Source organism: Ranitomeya imitator, chromosome 1 (assembly GCF_032444005.1).
Source record: "Ranitomeya imitator isolate aRanImi1 chromosome 1, aRanImi1.pri, whole genome shotgun sequence".
Taxonomy (NCBI): Eukaryota; Metazoa; Chordata; class Amphibia; order Anura; family Dendrobatidae; genus Ranitomeya; species Ranitomeya imitator.
The window spans coordinates 47,894,358-47,917,636 of NC_091282.1; the positions used below are offsets into that span (position 1 = coordinate 47,894,358).

At 43.0% G+C, this 23,279-nt stretch overlaps 1 protein-coding gene across 1 annotated transcript in view; it reads right to left on the reverse strand.

Annotated features, from left to right (window-relative positions):
• Positions 1-14,912: 14,912 nt before the first annotated feature.
• The window catches only part of ALPK2 (alpha kinase 2), a 74,878-nt gene continuing 66,511 nt past the window's right edge, over positions 14,913-23,279 (reverse strand). Inside the window, exon 9 of the mRNA XM_069745345.1 lies at positions 14,913-15,788. Coding sequence (XP_069601446.1) covers positions 15,575-15,788 — 214 coding nt within the window. The 3' untranslated portion in view covers positions 14,913-15,574. The remainder of the gene's footprint in view (positions 15,789-23,279) is intronic.

Genomic DNA, 23,279 nt, shown 5'->3' on the forward strand with positions numbered 1-23,279 from the left:
ACACATGAATTGGCCAATTTATGTGCTAAGCATTCTCGATTTTTCATATTTCTAGTGCAGTAGTGCAATTCAATTTTCATATTTCATGTTTGCCATAGCGCTTCAGTGTGCTACTTTTTGTTTGAAAGGTCGCAATGCGACACCAAAGGAATGCATTACATCGAATGTTGCAATGTGTCGCTATCATGACTTCTCCGTGTAGAAACATCATTATAGTGTGGGATTGAAAAAACAAAGTACAGGTAAATTAGCAGAACTTTTGCAAAAAGCTCCTTTAAGACAAATATTTTACCTTCAGTTTTATATAAAGCAATAATTATCACATTTCCCTGGAAATCTTCCGCCAGAGCTTATTTTAAATGAAAGTTGGCATTACCAGTGTGAGATAAGTAATGTCAGGCTGCTCCACTGATCTAACTGCAGAGCTGTGTGTGATTATAGCTAACACAGCACAGAAAAAGCTGAACTTTTTTTTCATTACAAACACATTTGCTGCAGCAGTTGTCCTCTCATAGTGCTGTCAGCTCTGCTGCAGAGCTGTGCCTTATTATAACAAACACAGTACAGCAGAAGCGCCTTAGTCTCATTACAAACACATTTACAGTTCCAGTTGTCTTCCCAAAGTGCTTTCAGCTCTGCTGTACTGCAATTCCCCCCACACTGGCTGCATGTGAGATGGAAGTTAAAGCTCGATGAAAGGAGAACTGCTGCAATTGTGTTTGTAATGAGACAAAATTCACGTCTACTGTACTGTATTTGTAATAATCAAGCTACACTCTGCAGTAGAGCTGACAGCACTATGAGAGGACAACTGCTGCAGCAAATGTTTGTAATTAGATAAAGCTCAGCTCTATTGTGCTGTGTTAGTTATAATCAGACACAGCTCTGCAGCAGAGCTGACAACACTACTGCTACTGCAAATACAGGTCCTTCTCAAAAAATTAGCATATAGTGTTAAATTTCATTATTTACCATAATGTAATGATTACAATTAAACTTTCATATATTATAGATTCATTATCCACCAACTGAAATTTGTCAGGTCTTTTATTGTTTTAATACTGATGATTTTGGCATACAACTCCTGATAACCCAAAAAACCTGTCTCAATAAATTAGCATATCAAGAAAAGGTTCTCTAAACGACCTATTACCCTAATCTTCTGAATCAACTAATTAACTCTAAACACATGCAAAAGATACCTGAGGCTTTTATAAACTCCCTGCCTGGTTCATTACTCAAAACCCCCATCATGGGTAAGACTAGCGACCTGACAGATGTCAAGAAGGCCATCATTGACACCCTCAAGCAAGAGGGTAAGACCCAGAAAGAAATTTCTCAACAAATAGGCTGTTCCCAGAGTGCTGTATCAAGGCACCTCAATGGTAAGTCTGTTGGAAGGAAACAATGTGGCAGAAAACGCTGTACAACGAGAAGAGGAGACCGGACCCTGAGGAAGATTGTGGAGAAGGACCGATTCCAGACCTTGGGGAACCTGAGGAAGCAGTGGACTGAGTCTGGTGTGGAAACATCCAGAGCCACCGTGCACAGGCGTGTGCAGGAAATGGGCTACAGGTGCCGCATTCCCCAGGTAAAGCCACTTTTGAACCATAAACAGCGGCAGAGGCGCCTGACCTGGGCTACAGAGAAGCAGCACTGGACTGTTGCTAAGTGGTCCCAAGTACTTTTTTCTGATGAAAGCAAATTTTGCATGTCATTCGGAAATCAAGGTGCCAGAGTCTGGAGGAAGACTGGGGAGAAGGAAATGCCAAAATGCCTGAAGTCCAGTGTCAAGTACCCACAGTCAGTGATGGTGTGGGGTGCCATGTCAGCTGCTGGTGTTGGTCCACTGTGTTTAATCAAGGGCAGGGTCAATGCAGCTAGCTATCAGGAGATTTTGGAGCACTTCATGCTTCCATCGGCTGAAATGCTTTATGGAGATGAAGATTTCATTTTTCAGCACGACCTGGCACCTGCTCACAGTGCCAAAACCACTGGTAAATGGTTTACTGACCATGGTATTACTGTGCTCAATTGGCCTGCCAACTCTCCTGACCTGAACCCCATAGAGAATCTGTGGGATATTGTGAAGAGAAAGTTGAGAGACGCAAGACCCAACACTCTGGATGAGCTTAAGGCCGCTATTGAAGCATCCTGGGCCTCCATAACATCTCAGCAGTGTCACAGGCTGATTGCCTCCATGCCACGCCGCATTGAAGCAGTCATTTCTGCCAAAGGATTCCCGACCAAGTATTGAGTGCATAACTGAACATTATTATTTGTTGGTTTTTTTGTTTGTTATTAAAAAACACTTTTATTTGATTGGATGGGTGAAATATGCTAATTTATTGAGACAGGTTTTTTGGGTTATCAGGAGTTGTATGCCAAAATCATCAGTATTAAAACAATAAAAGACCTGACAAATTTCAGTTGGTGGATAATGAATCTATAATATATGAAAGTTTAATTGTAATCATTACATTATGGTAAATAATGAAATTTAACACTATATGCTAATTTTTTGAGAAGGACCTGTATGTTTGTAATGAGACAAAACTCAGCTCAGCTCTGTTGTGCTGTGTTAGTTGTAATGACCCACAGCTCTGCAGTGAGATCACTGGGTGACAGGTTCTTTTTAAAGCATACTAGTCATTTCAGCTAACTTTTCACAGCAAGTAGTCCTGTTTGTGCACATGAGAAATCATATTTTCCCTTGTCATTATCCCTCAGAAAGATGTTAGTATTTTTTTTAGCAAGTTGGATTTGAGCTATTTTTGAATAATGAGTTTAAGAGGCAGCAGAGAGAAGCTCATAAGTGGAGAAAGAAGCATATTTCTTTGATAAGATATACTACAAAGTTTCGTAAATTCACTTTTACTATTGATTTATGTTAAAGGAGTATGGGAGGTCTTAAAGGGTTATTTTCATCTTCATAAATGAGTATTGTTGGATACTGCCTTTAAATACAAGTAATTTTTGCAATTTGCTACTTATTACAATTTTCAGCCATTATTGAGATATTAACACTTTTTTTTTTGCTTAAAGCTTGTTGCCTTGGACACTGACCACCGCTGCTAGACAGCAGAATATGCACAGTGCTTACAAGCTCTTTTCTATTGAGCTTGTAAGCACTTGCTTTGAAACTGACCCGGATTGATAGAGCAAACTGTTACCTCCTAATCCCGACCAGTTTCAGTGCAACGCTTACCTGCTAGACAGCAGTGGTGGTCGGTCACCTAGGCAAAGAGCTATAAACAAAAGAAAAGAGTGAATATGTCAATTATGGCTGCAAATTTTAATAAGCCGTAAGGCTACGTTCAGACTAGCGTTGTGCTAGTGTAATTGCAAAAGGGAGTGTTTGACAAGCGTTCTCCGACAATGTTCATTCTGTGAAGATGGGAATAACGCTTTAAGTTTGTTAAAGCGACAGTGATCCTTTAAAGTCAAAACAGATTACAATCTCTTGTCACATTCCCCAAAATGCCATCTCGTCTTGATCAGACCTCCGAAAATCCATCTAATCTCATCACACATATCTCAGTCTTTTGGGCGTAGGAAGAAATTGAATTTCTGCCCACAATCCTAGAGTCTGGCTTCCTATTCCAAAGAATATTGCTGACACGAACAACTCACTAATAATGGAGCTCAAGAAAAACTCATTTTCATGGATCCTCTCAGTCGCCACATGGTGAACTCCATTATATCGTCATCAAGGAAGTTAATTCCATCATTTTCTGACATGATATTACTCAGTGAGGAATCGAAAATTGCAATTTTGTAATTTCTGAGATTTTTTTTTTTCAATCATCATTAAAGTGAAACTACAGACAATTTTTTATTATTAATAAAATTGAGCTGATGCAAAGTGCATAGATATAAAGCTAAATTATTTGCAGCCACCACCAGGGGGAGCTAAGAAGCCTAATACATTAATTGATCTAAATAAACATTGAGCTCTCAAGCTCCCTCTAGTGGCAGCTGCATTCAGAAATCATTTTATCATGGACGGTAACTATGTAGATGGTTTGGAAACTCGGTATCGGAATAATGGAGCGTTGACTCTTATAATTATATATTAAGAATTTAATCAGTGCAGAATTTTATACCTAAGCATGAGGATAAAAGTTGGGTGTCCTAATGAACACCCAAATCCTTTGTAGAATCTTATAAAAGTCCATTTACTGTGGGTTCATTTCCCCTTTAAAAAAAACTGCATCCTGAAAAAAACCTAATGAGATCGATATAGACACTATGGTAACACAGTTACTTCCTAATACTTATCTCATAGCACATAGTAATGCAAAGGGAAGCATCGGACATGCCACCTGCTCCTAGGACCTATGAATATGGCGTTGTTTTATCTGGTCTTAATGCTACTGTTCTCTGGAATTCAGCACGGTTTTTCTTTTGTCCCTGTGTCGTTTCTGAGATACGGTCCTCTCTTTCCTGATTTTGTCTTTTTTTTTTAGCCAAGTAGGCGGTCCGGCTCCAATATGCTATAGAAAAGATCAAAATGCACCAATTTACCGTTACAATGTGTATATAAGCGGTGCGCAGGCGCAGGATATACCGGGGAATGTGCGCAGATGCAGGCACCACTGCTAGATCCCATACCCGGAGTCGGAAGGTTGGAGTATGCGCAGTCTGCGCACATGAAAATTTACCCGGAAGTAGCGCGAGCCGCTTTTGACTATGCACCGGAAATTAAACTGCCGCGGGAGCTCGGACGCCATATCGGCGACAGCGGAGCTTCGGCGGGTCAGCGGGAGCATGCGTGGTGGGACGGGATTCACCGGAAACACGCAGGTAGGGGGCTGGACACACCGCTAGCTGTGATTGCGGCGGGGGTTTTTAAATAGCGTGAGACACACGGCTATGTAGCCATGACACCGCATCAGGACACACTGTATCAATGAATCTTGCCTCCTGAGGAGCCCGCATGGGGCGAAACGCGTAGAGGCGCTGTGGTCTGTGGCAAACGACGCATGAAGGGAGATAAGTGTCTGGACTATGATATCGATGCATATGGTCACACATTTGTGTATCTCTGGGTGACACTGTTCAGTCGGTTCAGTCATAGCTGGTGGATTTAGCCATAATTGGTGTAATGAACCTATAAAAGACTTTCCCCCCAAAAAAGACTCCCTCAATAGCACGTCACTGCTTGTTTGCCTTCTGTGTTCTTTATATTTCTTTTTATACATGGGGATCTAGTATTCCTTTAGTGCAGGAGTATCTCCGTTTAGCCTGCAGTGGGTCCTAGGCTGTGGGTAGTGGGTGTCCCGTGGTTATCATAGGGTACATCAGGACATCTAGGGACAGCCGCCGCGGAGTGGGGGCGCCATAACGTTTCCCTGTAGGGTGCCAACCCCCACAGCCAGGCAGGTTGTGAGTGTAGTGCTCACTAGGGATACATAGTATACCCCATTTTTAAACTGAGTGTTTGTTTTTGAGCACAGTATTTTTTGTGTTGTTATTTTTGTCCGTTCTGTGGTGTGAACCAACGTACAGGTTCAATTAATAAAGATTTATAATTTTAGGATAGGTTATATGATATAAGAGCCAGATTTGGCACATTTTTTTGGCTGCGCCATTTCTGGGGCGGCTGAGAGCTGATGTTTTTAGTCTGGGAGGGGGCCAATATCCATGACCCCTTTCTAAGCTATCAATATTAGCCCGCAGCTGTCTGCCTAGCCTTTGCTGGTTATTAATTAAAGGTGGACCCTACATCATTTTTTGGGGGGATCCGCCATTTTAATAACCAGAAAAGGCTAAGTGTACAGCTGTGAGGTGATAATAATAGCCTGGGAAGCTCCATGGGTATTATTATTATTATTATTATACATTTTTATAGCGCCATTTATTCCATGGCGCTTTACATGTGAATACGGGGCAAATATAGACAATTACATTAAACATGAGCAGATAACAAGGCACACGAGTACATAAGGAGGGAGGACCCTGCCCGCGAGGGCTCACAGTCTGCAGGGGGTGGGTGAGGATACACTAGGAGAGGGAAGAGCTGGCTGTGCGGCTGTATTACCTTCTTCCCAGACTATACACATCTGCCCCCAGCTGTCCGCTTTCCCTTTCCTGGTTAATAAAATGTCAGGGGATCATATACCATTTTTTTTTTCAGACAATAAATTATTCAGTAATAAAATACATGTACAGTAAGCTTCGCAAGCACTGTACTAATTATATATGTGACTGACATCTTTATATCTATCTATTCTGTGCTTATATCTATTCTATTCTGTCGGGTCACGCTGTGATTTTACTGTTCGCGGCTGATGAATTGATGGCTTTTCAAAGGACATGGGGAGTCCCGCTCCTTTTTTTTTCCAAAAGGAATTTATTTACTAAAAGAAACATGTACAGTAAAATGCACACACAAAGCATTGATTGTATATCTAACTCACATATTTACAGTTAGGTCCATACATATTTGGACAGAGACAACATTTTTCTCATTTTGGTTATAGACATTACCACAATGAATTTTAAATAAAACAATTCAGATGCAGTTGAAGATCAGACTTTCAGCTTTCATTTGAGGGTATCCACGTTAAAATTGGATGAAGGGTTTAGGAGTTTCAGCTCCTTAACATGTGCCACCCCTGTTTTTAAAGGGACCAAAAGTAATTGGACAATTGACTCCAAGGCTATTTCATGGACAGGTGTGGGCAATCCCTTCGGTATGTCACTCTCAATTAAGCAGATAAAAGGCCTGGAGTTGATTTGAGGTGTGGTGCTGCATTTGGAAGGTTTTGCTGTGAAGTAAACATGCAGTCAAAGGAGCTCTCCATGCAGGTGAAACAAGCCATCCTTAAGCTGCGAAAACAGAAAAAACCCATCTGAGAAATTGCTACAATATTAGGAGTGGCAAAATCTACAGTTTGGTACATCCTGAGAAAGAAAGAAAGCACTGGTGAACTCATCAATGCAAAAAGACCTGGGCGCCCACGGAAGACAACAGTGGTGGATGATCACAGAATAATCTCCATGGTGAAGAGAAACCCCTTCACAACAGCCAACCAAGTGACCAACACTCTCCAGGAGGTCGGCGTATCAATATCCAAATCTACCATAAAGAGAAGACTGCATGAAAGTAAATACAGAGGGTTCACTGCACGGTGCAGCCACTCATAAGCATCAAGAATAAAAAGGCTAGACTGGACTTTGCTAAAAAACATCTAAAAAAGCCAACACAGTTCTGGAAGAACATTCTTTGGACAGATGAAACCAAGATCGACCTCTACCAGAATGATGGAAAGAGAAAAGTATGGTGAAGGCGTGGTACAGCTCATGATCCAAAGCATACCACATCATCTGTAACACACGGCGGAGGCAGTGTGATGGCGCGGGCATGCATGGCTGCCAGTGGCACTGGGTCACTAGTGTTTATTGATGATGTGACACAGGACAGAAGCAGCCGAATGAATTCTGAGGTCTTCAGAGCCGCCATACTGTGTGCTCAGATCCAGCCAAATGCAGCCAAACTGATTGGTCGTTATTTCATACTACAGATGGACAATGACCCAAAACATAAAGCCAAAGCAACCCAGGAGTTTATTAAAGCAAAGAAGTGGAATATTCTTGAATGGCCAAGTCAGTCACCTGATCTCAACCCAATTGAGCATGCATTTCACTTGTTAAAGACTAAACTTCAGACAGAAAGGCTCACAAACAACCAGCAACTGAAAACCACCGCAGTGAAGGCCTGGCAGAGCATCAAAAAGGAGGAAACACAGCGTCTGGTGATGTCCATGAGTTCAAGACTTCAGGCAGTCATTGCCAACAAAGGGTTTTCAACCAAGTACTAAAAATGAACATTTTATTTACAATTATTGAATCTGTCCAATTACTTTTGGTCCCTTTAAAAACAGGGTGGCACATGTTAAGGAGCTGAAACTCCTAAACCCTTCATCCAATTTTAATGTGGATACCCTCAAATGAAAGCTGAAAGTCTTAACTTCAACTGCATCTGAATTGTTTTGTTTAAAATTCATTGTGGTAATGTCTATAACCAAAATTAGAAAAATGTTGTCTCTGTCCAAATATATATGGACCTAACTGTATATCCATCTTTTTCTATCTATCTAAATCTCGCTCTCTCTATATATATATCTTATAGAATATTTCCTTGGAAAACTGTGTAAATCACAGAGAATTTCTCTACGTCACAGCTCATGTTAAAATCACATGTAAATCGGATCGGATCCGCATGTAAATCAGATGCTACATGTTAAAATCAGATTGTACTCGCATGAAAATCACATGTCACTTAGGCTACTTTCACACTAGCGTCGGAATCTCCCCGTCGCAATGCGTCGGGCAGAGATTCCGACGCTAGCGTTTGACACACTGCACAACGGGGGCAGCGGATGCATTTCTCCGGCGCATCCGCTGCCCCATTGTAAGGTGCGGGGAGGTGGGGGCGGAGTTCCGGCCGCGCATGCGCGATCGGAAAAAGCGGTCAGTCAGGAGCAAAAACGTTACATGTAACGTTTTTTGCTCCCGGCGGTCCGCCACAACACGGCGCAACCGTCGCACGACGGTTGCGACGTGTGGCAAAGCGTCGCAATGCGTCGCTAATGTTAATCTATGGGGCAAAAACGCATCCTGCAAACAACTTTGCAGGATGCGTTTTTTGCCATAAACGATGCATTGCGACGTCTGGCAAAAAACGCCAGTGTGAAAGTAGCCTTATCCGACTTTTCTGGACTGAAATTGGACCGTATTTTTCACGGAGATAGGTATGACCCCTAAGTGTGCTTTATCGCATACTCTCTTCCTGGTTGCCAAAAAGCCTAGATACAACTCTGACGTGGTAGATTGTGAGTGGTGGTTTCATCAATATTTCTCACCTGTGCTGCCTCCATCTTTATTAAGTGGGTTTGCTGTATCCTGATCCTGCATTAATTTCTGTGACCTGGGCAGGTAAATACTGTGGCCCTTTTTTTTTTGCTGTTAATTCTTATTTTACAAGTCTGCAGTCACATAGAGTGACTGCAGACTTTTGTGCTAAATCTCGGCAACCCTTTTTAGGCCTATCGTAAGAATATTCTGTCAATAATATAGCCGCAGAAGCCCCTTTTAATAATTAAACATAACACACTTTAATTGGACATCACCAATAATATGATCACTAAGGCCTCTTTCACACTTCAGTTATTTGGCGTCAGTCTAAAACCGCCATTTTCCTGAAATAACGGATCCGTCATTTTTTTTGACGGATCCGTTATTTTCCCATAGACTTGCATTAGTGACGGATTGTGACGGATGGTCGTCCGTTCCATCCGCCATGCGACGGATCCGTCGAAATTTGGCGGACGTTTTCTGAAAATAGACGGACATTGGAACGTTTTTTGTCAACGCCGAAATGGCGGATCGCGACGGATCCGTCGCGTCCGCCATTCCATAGAATGGGCGCCTATGGGCGACGGATCCGCCGCAACCGTTTTTTCGGCAGATCCGTCGCCCCAATCCGTTTTTTCAATTGCGCATGCTCCAAAAAGTAGATACTTCTCCCAGACAACCCCCAAGTAACGGATCCGTCAAAAAAACGGATCCGTTAGAACCGTTTTCGCAACAATTGTGACGGATCCGTCAATCCGTCACTATGTCGGTAGTGACTGACGCCAAAAGACTGAAGTGTGAAAGAGGCCTAACCGGTCAGTGCGTCGCACATCCTCAACCCCCCCTGACTCGTGATTTATCTGTTCGCAGCTGTTGTTGACTTTTGACGGCTATTTGTTTGCCCTTTAAAATAACCCGCTGTATTTTTGGAGCCTGCTGTATGACATTGCGGCCTGTGCTACAGGAATATCATTTACACTGGACGAAGTGGCTCTAGTGTTGTTATAGAAAATACCATTGAAAACCTGTTATCAAAAGCCTGGCTAACAAACCCTAAAAAGATCCAAACTGGACCTTAATAAAATGGCTGGCTTTGATAACCTGCCAAGGTGATGGCGGGGGGGATATTCTCCTTTAACATGTTATATTAAAAAATAACCCATGGGTGGCCCCATTGTGAATATGTAAAGAAGCCACAAAAGCATTCAATCATAAGGTCTACCGATGGGGTCTTTTTTATCCAATTAGGCCTTCATTTTATTTTGTTGCCCATAGCAACCAATCAGAGCGCAGCTTTCATTTCTTAAATGGCTCTAAAAAAATGAAAACTGAGCTCTGATTGGTTGCCGTGGGGAACAAAGATAATTGTGGTAATTGAGGCCTATAGGCTTTGTAACTGAATACTTATGGCTTCCTTATATTGTATGGATATGTATGCTTTACATGGCTGTTGGATGAAACCTGTTAGTGTTGAGATAAATAATGTTTTTTGGGGAGGGTTTTTTTCCGACAGGTTCCGTTTCAGGCCATCTTATGTTGTATGCTCTGGTTGCCATGCACCATACTACACAATTTGACAAGTAGAAGCCACACTGTTGATCTAAAATTATCCGGCAACTAGTGGAGTTAACGAGGTGACAGGAGACAGGGATTGGTCAGCACAACCCCAGAGGGACGTGTCTGGGCTAGTGAAGGGCATCCGGCTCTTTTTGGTGATTCAGCTCTCATGGCTCCGCTCACGAAAAACAGCCGGCTCTTCTTGGATCCTAAACGGATCCCTATTAAATATGTCGCGTCCAAAACCCTGCCCACCTTCAACAGAAACTCCGCCCACTGGCTAGTAGCCAATTAAATTGATGAGTGGGTGGAGTTTTGTTCAGGTTGGCGGAATTATATCTGCCAAACACCAGGATTTTACGCCCAGTGAGAGCCATTCAGCCATGCGAAGGTACAGCATTCTGCTCTGTATAAAGATGACTCTGTGTGAAGAGAATATATTCTGTGACAATGATCACTGATTTTTCTGCTCTGGAGACCCTAGTGATCAGCTGTAATGTGTGGGGATAACTAACACTAAGGACTAAAGTTCCAAAAAGAAGCACAACCCCTTCATGAATTTAAGGTGGAACACATTTCCGCTATAATTTACGCCATTTTGTGGCATCATTGACAAAGCATTAAATGGTGACCATTGAAATCAATACTGGGTCCTCCGTGGACAACGGATGGGGAGACAATAAGCTCCCTGCCGATAGGATAATCAATTCCTATGATCAAACCTCATATTTCGCAGGCCTGTTGATGACCATTATTTCACTAACCCAGGCTTAAGAGACTGCCCATCAAAGCCAAACTGACTCTTTTTGGCGCAATCCACGCCTGCTTGCAGGAAAGACTAGGGGAGATGGTTGTAAGCTAATCTAAATATTACTGACATTTCTAGAAGTTAGCACGATTCAATGATGATCACTAAAGCCACGCTGAGAAATGATCATATTTATAATATTTACGTACATAACATACTAAAATGAGAGATACTCCAGGCGACACAATTTACACTGGAAACTACAATACAACAGAACACAGAACACTGCATTTTATTGTATCAGAACATTCTATTAATTGCAATAAATATACATTTTAAAAAAGCATTAATACATCTTATTCATCATTACACAAAATTAGCGTATTACACAGAGAAAAGGTACAATCGAGCTCTATCACTGCAGCACCAGGTACGAGGGAGCTCTGTTACTGCAGCACCAGGTACAAGGGGGAGCTGTGTTACTGCAGCACTAGGTATGAGGGAGCTCTGTTACTGCAGCACTCGGTATGAGGGAGCCCTGTTACTGCAGCACCAGGTATGAGGGAGCTCTGTTACTGCAGCACTCGGTATGAGGGAGCCCTGTTACTGCAGCACCAGGTATGAGGGAGCCCTGTTACTGCAGCACTAGGTATGAGGGAGCCCTGTTACTGCAGCACCAGGTATGAGGGAGCTCTGTTACTGCAGCACCAGGTATGAGGGAGCTCTGTTACTGCAGCACCAGGTACCAGGGAGCCCTGTTACTGCAGCACTAGGTATGAGGGAGCTCTGTTACTGCAGCACTAGGTATGAGGGAGCCCTGTTACTGCAGCACCAGGTATGAGGGAGCTCTGTTACTGCAGCACTAGGTATGAGGGAGCTCTGATACTGCAGCACTAGGTATGAGGGAGCTCTGATACTGCAGCACCAGGTATGAGGGAGCTCTGTTACTGCAGCACTCGGTATGAGGGAGCCCTGTTACTGCAGCACCAGGTATGAGGGAGCTCTGTTACTGCAGCACCAGGTATAAGGGAGCTCTGTTACTGCAGCACCAGGTACCAGGGAGCCCTGTTACTGCAGCACTAGGTATGAGGGAGCTCTGTTACTGCAGCACTAGGTATGAGGGAGCTCTGTTACTGCAGCACCAGGTATGAGGGAGCTCTGTTACTGCAGCACCAGGTATGAGGGAGCTCTGTTACTGCAGCACCAGGTACCAGGGAGCCCTGTTACTGCAGCACTAGGTATGAGGGAGCTCTTTTACTGCAGCACTAGGTATGAGGGAGCTCTGTTACTGCACCACCAGGTATGAGGGAGCTCTGTTACTGCAGCACTAGGTATGAGGGAGCTCTGATACTGCAGCACCAGGTATGAGGGAGCTCTGTTACTGCAGCACTCGGTATGAGGGAGCCCTGTTACTGCAGCACTAGGTATGAGGGAGCTCTGTTACTGCAGCACCAGGTATGAGGGAGCCCTGTTACTGCAGCACTCGGTATGAGGGAGCCCTGTTACTGCAGCACTAGGTATGAGGGAGCTCTGTTACTGCAGCACCAGGTACGAGGGAGCCCTGTTACTGCAGCACTCGGTATGAGGGAGCCCTGTTACTGCAGCACTAGGTATGAGGGAGCTCTGTTACTGCAGCACCAGGTATGAGGGAGCTCTGTTACTGCAGCACTAGGTATGAGGGAGCCCTGTTACTGCAGCACTCGGTATGAGGGAGCCCTGTTACTGCAGCACCAGGTATGAGGGAGCTCTGTTACTGCAGCACCAGGTATGAGGGAGCTCTGTTACTGCAGCACCAGGTACCAGGGAGCCCTGTTACTGCAACACTCAGTATGAGGGAGCCCTGTTACTGCAGCACTAGGTATGAGGGAGCTCTGTTACTGCAGCACTAGGTATGAGGGAGCTCTGTTACTGCAGCACCAGGTACGAGGGAGCCCTGTTACTGCAGCACTCGGTATGAGGAAGCCTTGTTACTGCAGCACTCGGTATGAGGGAGCTCTGTTACTGCAGCACTAGGTATGAGGGAGCCCTGTTACTGCAGCACTAGGTATGAGGGAGCCCTGTTACTGCAGCACTCGGTATAAGGGAGCTCTGTTACTACAGCACTCAGTATGAGGGAGCTCTGTTACTGCAGCACTAGGTATGAGGGAGCTCTGTTACTGCAGCACTAGGTATGAGGGAGCTCTGTTACTGCAGCACTAGGTATGAGGGAGCTATGTTACTGCAGCACTAGGTATGAGGGAGCCCTGTTACGGCAGCACTAGGTATGAGGGAGCCCTGTCACTGCAGCACTAGGTATGAGGGAGCTCTGTTACTGCAGCACTAGGTATGAGGGAGCTCTGTTACTGCAGCACCACGTATGAGGGAGCTCTGTTACTGCAGCACCAGGTATGAGGGAGCTCTGTTACTGCAGCACTAGGTATTAGGGAGCTATGTTACTGCAGCACTAGGTATGAGGGAGCTCTGTTACTGCAGCACCACGTATGAGGGAGCTCTGTTACTGCAGCACCAGGTATTAGGGAGCTCTGATACTGCAGCACCAGGTATGAGGGAGCTCTGTTACTGCAGCACCAGGTATGAGGGAGCTCTGTTACTGCAGCACTAGGTATGAGGGAGCTCTGTTACTGCACCACCAGGTATGAGGGAGCCCTGTTACTGCAGCACCAGGTATGAGGGAGCCATGTTACTGCAGCACTAGGTATGAGAGAGCTCTGTTACTGCAGCACCAGGTATGAGGGAGCTCTGTTACTGCAGCACCAGGTATGAGGGAGCTCTGTTACTGCAGCACCAGGTATGAGGGAGCTCTGTTACTGCAGCACTAGGTATGAGGGAGCTCTGTTACTGCAGCACCAGGTATGAGGGAGCTCTGTTACTGCAGCACTAGGTATGAGAGAGCTCTGTTACTGCAGCACCAGGTATGAGGGAGCTCTATCACTGCAGCACCAGGTATGAGGGAGCTCTGTTACTGCAGCACCAGGTATGAGGGAGCTCTGTTACTGCAGCACTAGGTATGAGGGAGCTCTGTTACTGCAGCACTAGGTATGAGGGAGCTCTGTTACTGCAGCACCAGGTACGAGGGAGCTCTGTTACTGCAGCACTAGGTATGAGGGAGCTTTGTTACTGCAGCACCAGGTATGAGGGAGCTCTATCACTGCAGCACCAGGTATGAGGGAGCTCTGTTACTGCAGCACCAGGTATGAGGGAGCTCTGTTACTGCAGCACTAGGTATGAGGGAGCTCTGTTACTGCAGCACTAGGTATGAGGGAGCTCTGTTACTGCAGCACCAGGTACGAGGGAGCTCTGTTACTGCAGCACCAGGTATGAGGGAGCTCTGTTACTGCAGCACCAGGTATGAGGGAGCTCTGTTACTGCAGCACCAGGTATATGGGAGCTCTGTTACTGCAGCACTAGGTATGAGGGAGCTCTGTTACTGCAGCACCAGGTATGAGGGAGCTCTGTTACTGCAGCACCAGGTATGAGGGAGCTCTGTTACTGCAGCACCAGGTATATGGGAGCTCTGTTACTGCAGCACTAGGTATGAGGGCGTGCTCTGTTACTGCAGCACTAGGTATGAGGGAGCTCTGATACTGCAGCACTAGGTATGAGGGAGCTCTGTTACTGCAGCACCAGGTATAAGGGAGCCCTGTTACTGCAGCACTAGGTATGAGGGAGCTCTGTTACTGCAGCACTAGGTATGAGGGAGCTCTGTTACTGCAGCACTCGGTATGAGGGAGCTCTGTTACTGCAGCACCAGGTGTGAGGGAGCTCTGTTACTGCAGCACTAGGTATGAGGGAGCTCTGTTACTGCAGCACTAGGTATGAGGGAGCTCTGTTACTGCAGCACTCGGTATGAGGGAGCTCTGTTACTGCAGCACCAGGTATGAGGGAGCTCTGTTACTGTAGCACTAGGTATGAGGGAGCTCTATCACCCCACTTACAGGTATATGGGAGCTCTATTACAGCAGTAACAGGTATATGGGAGCATTATCACTGCAGTTATATGTAAATTAGAGGTCTATTACTGCATTGACTTTTTCTATCTATAGTTTTACGCTATAACAGCCTTGAAATGTACCTTAACATGAAAATAATATGGAATTTGCAGTCACCCGCCAACAATCATCACAGCTATACATCAGTATACTCAGAGCGCTACTCACCATACAGTCACTAGCCTAAGGCAGCAATGTGTATAGGGACAAACACATCCGTATCTACTTATTCTACACATGACAGAGATCAGTGCGTGATACTTATTATAATAGTATAGCAGACAGTGCTACATCCATGCAGTTACTGTATAAGAGATTTGTAAGTGTCCTCTCCACTTCTTCAGAGTCCTGCAGGGAATGGAAAGTCACGTAGTACAGGACAGTTCAGATGGACAGCCACGTCCACGGAGAGGCAGTGCTATGTCTTTTTTGCTTTTGTACTTTGGCGATTTTTTCGAGAGCTGGACGGGTTCGGCTGGACTTTCTCTTTGACGGGATTGGATTTTTTCTGCTTTGAAGTTATAGGTCTTAGGGATTGTAAACCGAGTATCTCACAAAACTTGTTGCACTGGTGCAAGGCCTTGAATTGATCAATGAAGGACACTGCACAATTTCCTTTAAATCCTTTGTATCTGAAACATATAGAAAGGAAATGCTTGCTATAGGGTTAAAGAACATTGGGCAATAAATAAGCTGGCTCTTCATGGTGACTTACTCTACGATGCATCACATGGCCAACATCGTACCACAATGAAAGCGAATGTGGTTGCGATGCACATTGACAAAACACAAAAGTGACAATAGCCAGATATTTTTTGGCAAGGAGTGTCATTGCAACTTGTCATTCACAACACGACCGCATTTATTATGGGGTGATGTGGCAGCGATCTTTGTTCGTTCCACATCGATACCAAATAAGAATTTTTTTTTTTACTTTTATGTCATTTTGGGTGGAGAAAATAGGAGTGAGTCAAATTTTTAAATAAAAAAAGCATATTTGGTAGTGCCATGTCCATAAAAGTCAGATCTATCAAATAAAAAAAATTAGTTAACCAATGTAAAGAAGAAAAAAAAGGAAATACCCGAATTGATGTTTTTTTTGCTTGATCTACCACCCCAAAAAATGTAACATAAAACTATTAAAACTTTGTATGTTCCCCAAAATGATAACTAGCAATCTGTGTGAGACATCAGGATCCATTTAGACTTCAATTTTATGCTCTAAATCTATCTCATAGTATCTCTACACAGAAATCCCACCTACACATTCTAAGTGCCTGAGAAACTGAATAAAACCATCTGTGCGTTGTTTTGATTGTCCGAGCTTGTTCATCACAATACCTCTAATTCGGCCTTGCACATAAACTCTGGTGAGCAGTTGTGTTCACATTAAATTTGGCGCCCAAACAGGGACAGGACAAGGACTACTCATGCAGCTCCGATGGCTTTAAAAAAAAAAGTACTACAGGAAATGGTAACAGAAACCAAGAGAATTTATTTATTATTTTTTTTTTACAAAGTTTAGAAATTCTTTAAGCTACTAGAATAATAATGAAAAACGATATAAGTTCTATATCGCTGTAATTGTACTGACCTTGAGAATCATGTTACCAAGTCAATTTTACTACACAATAACAAAACCCCAAACGCTGGTGGAATTGCATTTTTTTTTCTCGCTTCACCCCTTGTGGAATTTTGCTACATTTTTAATTATATTGTATGGTAAAGTTAATGGTATATTTCAATGCTGCTTGAAATAAAAGTTTCACGTTTTTGGAAGAAGAGGAGGAGAAAACACCACCAACAGTTTAGTGTATATATAGGAAAGTAGGGTCTGGAGTGATGGAAAGGGATACAATCTGTATACAGTGCAAGTGTAGGGAATATTCCAAACTCTAATATTACATACTTATTACGAGTCTTGTTTTTTAATGGAGCAGTCATATGAATTAAGTCAGAAAAAGCGTTATTTATGCAGTATATTTGTAAGTGCACTTCTGGACATTTTGAGAAGGAATAGGTATGTTTCATAAGTTGGTGTTAAAATATTAGTGAATAAGTTATCAAGCTGCCATCTCCTACTTATGCTTAGAACTTAATTGTGTGGAATAGAATTCATAAGGTCTCAGATGGCATCTTGCGGAGGATGGGATTGTAGTTTAAGTGTTTCTGTAAAACAAAAGATGAATATAATTGGGCAGCAATCAGATCATCAGCGCTCCAGCTACAAAGCCTGGGAATAGACACCATTGCGGTTTAGTGCTTCTGTGCTAATTATCAGAGGGGGTTCATCAGACCGTCATAACAGCTCAGTAATTGGAGATTGGAACATTTCTCTCAAGCGATTGCACAGCTGGGAATCGCAACTTGCACCACGCTAAAAAGTGATGTTAGCAAATGTCTCTGAATGTTTCATATCCACTGAGCCCAAAAACAAAATTGAGAGATCATCTGAACTTTAAAGGGAGAGTTCACCTTTAACCACAGGTAGTTTTCAGTTTCATCATTCTGTGTTTATGGATATATCATATCTTTATAGTGGTGTACCTAAGTTCTTTCTATTACAGAGCTCCAAATTCAATGCGTTGAGTTATATGACATTTACAGACACCACTAGGGGGAGCTCAGTAGCTTACTGCATACAGTTTTATTCTTGCAGGCGTTTTCTTCTTTTGGGGACATTTTTTTTTAAATGCATATATTCGGCACTAAAAATATATATATATATATTTTTTTTTAATAATAATAATAATAATAATAATTTTATTTATATAGCGCCAACATATTCCGCAGCGCTTTACAAATTATAGAGGGGACTTGTACAGACAATAGACATTACAGCATAACAGAAATACAGTTCAAAACAGATACCAGGAGGAGTGAGGGCCCTGCTCGCAAGCTTACAAACTATGGGGAAAAGGGGAGACACGAGAGGTGGATGGTAACAATTGCTTTAGTTATTCGGACCAGCTATAGTGTAAGGCTCAGGTGTTCATGTAAAGCTGCATGAACCAGTTACCTGCCTAAGTATGTAGCAGTACAGACACAGAGGGCTATTAACTGCATAACGTGTATGAGAACATGATGCGAGGAACCTTTTTTTTTTTTTTTTTTTTTTTTTATTATAAATGGGCCACACAGGGATCGTTAGGTTAATGCATTGAGGCGGTAGGCCAGTCTGAACAAATGAGTTTTTAGGGCACGCTTAAAACTGTGGGGATTGGGGATTAATCGTATTAACCTAGGTAGTGCATTCCAAAGAATCGGCGCAGCACGTGTAAAGTCTTGGAGACGGGAGTGGGAGGTTCTGATTATTGAGGATGCTAACCTGAGGTCATTAGCGGAGCGGAGGGCACGGGTAGGGTGGTAGACTGAGACCAGGGAGGAGATGTAGGGTGGTGCTGAGCCATGGAGTGCTTTGTGGATGAGGGTAGTAGTTTTGTACTGGATTCTGGAGTGGATGGGTAGCCAGTGTAATGACTGGCACAGGGTAGAGGCATCGGTGTAACGGTTGGTGAGGAATATGATCCTGGCTGCAGCATTCAGGACAGATTGGAGCGGGGAGAGTTTTGCAAGAGGGAGACCGATTAGTAGAGAATTACAATAGTCCAGACGAGAATGAATAAGTGAAACAGTCAGAGTTTTTGCAGAGTCGAAATTAAGAAAAGGGCGAATTCTAGAAATGTTTTTGAGATGCAGGTAAGAAGAGCGAGCCAGTGATCGGATGTAGGGGGTGAATGAAAGGTCAGAATCAAGGATGACCCCAAGGCAGCGGGCATGTTGCTTTGGAGTAATGGTGGAACCGCACACGGAGATGGCAATGTCAGGCAAAGGTAGGTTAGTAGAGGGAGCGAACACGAGGAGTTCAGTTTTTGACAGGTTTAGGTTTAGGTTTAATTGGGTTTAAGTAAAAAATTGCACTTTTTAACATCATCGATAAATGTTATACAGTCAGAATCTGAATGTAACACCAGTGACCAGAGCTAAGCTCCAGTTGATGAATTTCCCCCCTTTTCACTCTGCTGGCAGTATAGCATTGAAGGCCACAGGACCACATTATTCCAAAAACCTTTCGACCCAATCATGGGGGGGCCGATGAGATGTCATAGCAGCTGGGGGCCTGGTTAAAGTTCCCATGGCTGCCATGCTGGTTATTGTTTGAAGCCCAATCATAGACTTGGCTTCATTTAAAAAATTATTTCAGCTATTTATTCAATACCGCTGCATGTAGAACAAGTTATCAGATGATCACAGATTCAAGTATTTACGTAAAATACAACAAATAAATAAAACTCATAAACATTGAAATAACCCCAATAAAAATAAAGGCATAAAAATAAAATCAACATATTCAATAAAGCTGTATCCAGAAAAGTCTTATCCATCTAAATATATCATTACTGTAAACGCAAGCAAGAAAAATTACAAAAAACAAGCAAAAAGAAAGAAATATTATTTTTCAGTAGCCGAACAGCCCTTTAAAAAAAGCGATGAAAATAACGTAACTTTTTTTTTTAAAACCTCTTTTATTGAAATTTTTTAAAAATACAATAACATGCCAGATTTTATGGATTGTCTCGATCAAGTCAATATTTAAAGAAGTAATTTTTTCGCTAGTACAAGTAAAGTATGCATTAGAATAGGAGGACCACCCATCCTCTTGCCAGGATTATCCGTACCATTCCAGAAGTGTAATAAGGCTAAATATGCAAATTGCCTCTTCTGAGAAAAAGGGGACTTAAACTCTATAGCGCCACCTGTTGGAAGTAGCGATCCCGCAAGTCACAATCAACCCTTTAACGGGTCGTGCAATATGACTTAGGATAAAAGCCAAATCAGTATCTCAATTCGCAGACACGGTGTTTCGGGCTGTTGGCCCTCGTCAGTGCGAAGCATGAGAACTAATTTGGCTAGGTGAGAGGCTCTGGACTGGGGTCTAAGGGGTATCGTTTTTCCTTTTGGAGAGTGACATACCATCTCTGGCTTGTCAAGGTAAGGAGGCTTATTCGCCGTGCAATGCTTCTCTGGGAAATATAATATGCAAATAAGGAGACAGGGTGTAACTCAAAACCCATATAGTATTAACCAACTTTGAAACTAGTCCCCAAAATGAAACTGATGCGGAGCAAGACCAAAGGCCATGCATGAGATCAGAATTAGTAAGGTGACATTTAGGACATGCTATTAGTCTATTTGATAGAGGATCTTTTTTAGGTATACTGAAAGCATAGTTGGCCCCGTGCATAATTTTATATTGGGTTTCTCTCTATACTTCATTTATAATGAGTTTCCAGAAAACACTCCACCCTGTACTGATCTTATTCTGAATCTCCACATCGTCCAACTGTGGACCCCCAATAAATTGGACCTCATTACAGAGTACAGGACCGATATTGAGGGAGTACCCATCGGAGACAGCAGAATGACATCCAACTCGTTCTGGGCAACCTCAAAAGTAATGTCCTTCAAGTTGACCATAATGGACAGTCTGATTTGTTCAAACTGAAATGAATGTTGGAGAGGCAGATGATATTTCTCCAGACACTCTGCGCATGTCAGCCACCTCTGCTCAGGTTGGTGAAGAAGGTGCGAGATGTTATCAACCCCTGCCTGCTGCCATTTCAAGAAAAATTTTATTGTCACTACCTTGAAGGAATTCATGATTATGCCATAAAGAAAGGTGTTTTGAAACTCTAAAAGATAAACCAAATTTTTTCCTTACTGCCTTCCAAGTGGAGATAGTATCCCCTCGATCTTTTAATTCTTGGGGGTAACGAGTCAAACAGGGAATGGAGAAGGGTTATTAAATTAAATGGACAGGCATAGTCAGATTCCAGCGTGTAATCGGAATATGGATGCCTCTTGTGAAGCCAGTCTATTATATAGCGAGAGAGGCAGGCAAGATTATAGTTTCGAATGCTTGGAAAATTGATACCTCCGTCGTCCTTAGACGCCATGACTTTGCACAGACTAATCCTAGGACGTTTACCCCTCCATATAAAGTGGCTGAAGGCTCTATTAAGTATGGTGACATCAGAGTGTTTCAGGAGTAACGGTAAGGTTTGTAGTTGGTGCATGAGCCTGGCTGTACTGATCATTTTCACCAAGAGTGCCCTCCCCATAAAAGAAAAAGGTAAATCCTGCCATTCCTTTAGCTGAGTAGTAATTTTTTTAATAAGAGGGGGATAATTTAGGATGTATAGAGATGTAATCGGCCTATTTTAATTCCCAAATAGGTTATGTACGATGGAGCTAATGTTACACCTCCCAAAGACTCAGTTGAGTAAAATTTTACTCCCCTCTCAGTTAGTGGAAGTATTTCACTTTTTTTCCATTAATTTTGAAGCCAGAGTAAGAACCAAAATTTTTAAGTAAGTCAAGCACTATAGGCAGATGTTGAGTCGGATTGGACATAAATATATTATTGTAACGTTTTTTTTCTATTAAAATATTATAAAATATTAAAATATTGCGCTCAATGCGCAAAAAAAAAAATTTTGTTACAAATTTGTGAGACTAATAAAATTTTTACATTTCAACGAACTTGGATTTTATTCCCGGCTTTTGAGTACATTGACTATATTGAGAAACAGAAAAGTTATTACTCTTGAAAGGAAGTGAGAAAGATGAAAATTGGACTGGGCAGAGAGGAGTTAGGGGGGTTTTCTGGGATCACACACAATAGGATGAGCCATCAATACCAGATCAGAGAGCTGTCGTATGGGGCGCAAGAGGGGGATTTTACTATTGCATCAGGCACAAATGAGGGACATTACTATTTTATTGGGCATAAAAGGAGGACGTTATTATTGTAAGGGGCACAAAAGTGCGACATTATCCTATTGGAGGCACAAAAGGGGGATATTGCAATTCTATAATGGGACAGACAAAGTGCATGTTATTATTGTATTGGACATAAAAGAAGGACATTATTAATATACTAGGGGCACAAAAGGTGTGTATTACTTTTGTATGGAAGCACCATTACTCTGATATGATGTACGGTAATTTATCATTGGGGATACTGGTACAGTGTAGGGCACCAAGGGGGCACTATGGGGATTATAATGAAGTGGGGGAAAAAGTGGGGAGGGTGCTGGAAAAGCACCCAGCCATAGATGTCTGTGCGTTACATTCTGCAGAGACGAGTCATGGATAGAAGATGTCATCATGATGTTATGAAGAAGAAAAGAGAAAATGAATAACTTTAATCAAATAAAATGTCATCAGTGAGTCACTGGATTTGTCTGTACTTTATACAGTTATAATGTCTACAGAGAAACGGTGCACAGAGCCGCCATCAAGGCATTACTGCCCTTACTGCTGTATGGGACCCGGTGAGACAGAAAAGAATGATGGATTGAGGGTGAGGGTGGAGGACAGCAAATGATGATAGATTAGGGGTGAGCGACGGCAAATTATGGATTGAGGGTGGGGAATGGGGGACAGAAAATGATGATGAATTGAGGGTGAGGGTGGGGGACAGCAAATGATGGATTGACGGTGGGGAATGGGGGACAGAAAATGATGATCAATTGAGGGTGAGGGTGGGGGACAGCAAGTGATGATAGATTGGGGGTGAGGGACAGCAAATGATGGATTGAGGGTGGGGTATGGGGGACAGAAAATGATGATGAATTGAGGGTGAGGGTGGGGAACAGCAAATGATGGATTGGGAGTCAGGAACAGCAAATGATGATGAAATGAGGGTAGGGAACAGCAAATGATGATGGATTGAGAGTGAGGGATGGGGGGCAATAAGTAATGATGCATAGGGGTGAGGGACGGAGAACAGCAAATGATGATGGATTAAGAGTGAGGGATGAAGAACAGCAAATGATTATGGATGGAGAGTGGGCGATGGGGGACAGCAAATAATCAATTAAAAGTGGGGAGAGAAAATAAAGATGTATTGAGGGTGGGGTAAAGCAAATGATAATGAATTGAGGGTTGGGGAGAGCAGATGATGATAAATTAAGGGTGGAAGGGGAGAGCAAATGATGATGAATTGAGGGTGGGAGGGAAGAGAAAATGATGATGTATTATATGGTGAGGATGTTGTGTAGAAGTGGAGCTTTCCTAAGAGTGGGCTGTGGGACTGTGGAAGGTTTGAGGTATGGAAG